The sequence below is a fragment of the Eimeria mitis genome, genomic scaffold (assembly GCF_000499745.2).
Source record: "Eimeria mitis Houghton genomic scaffold, Emh_scaff2951, whole genome shotgun sequence".
Classification (NCBI taxonomy): domain Eukaryota; phylum Apicomplexa; class Conoidasida; order Eucoccidiorida; family Eimeriidae; genus Eimeria; species Eimeria mitis.
Window position 1 is genome coordinate 3,254 of NW_013571293.1, and position 258 is coordinate 3,511.

General features: G+C 61.6%; 1 protein-coding gene across 1 annotated transcript in view; it reads right to left on the reverse strand.

Moving 5' to 3' along the window:
• Positions 1 to 103: 103 nt before the first annotated feature.
• EMH_0060630 (uncharacterized protein) overlaps positions 104 to 258 on the reverse strand; it is a gene marked incomplete at both ends in the record, with an annotated part of 3,150 nt that continues 2,995 nt past the window's right edge. The window contains one exon of the mRNA XM_013497815.1: positions 104 to 219. Within this exon, the coding sequence (XP_013353269.1) occupies positions 104 to 219 (116 nt within the window). The remainder of the gene's footprint in view (positions 220 to 258) is intronic.

Genomic DNA, 258 nt, shown 5'->3' on the forward strand with positions numbered 1-258 from the left:
CAGCAGCAGCAACAACAACAACAGCCGCAGAATCAGCAGCTGCAGCACGAGCAGCAGCAGCACCACCAGCAGCAGCAGCCTGCTGCTGCTGCTGCTGCTGCTGCTATTGCTGCAGCTGCTGCTGCTGTTGCTGCTGCTGCTGCTGCTGCTGTTTATGGGGCGTCGAGTCCCTCAGGCCTCGGCGGGATATCCCCAAAGTCCAACCCGCACTGTTCATACCTGCAGCAGCAGCAGCAGCAGCAGCAGCAGCAGCAGCAG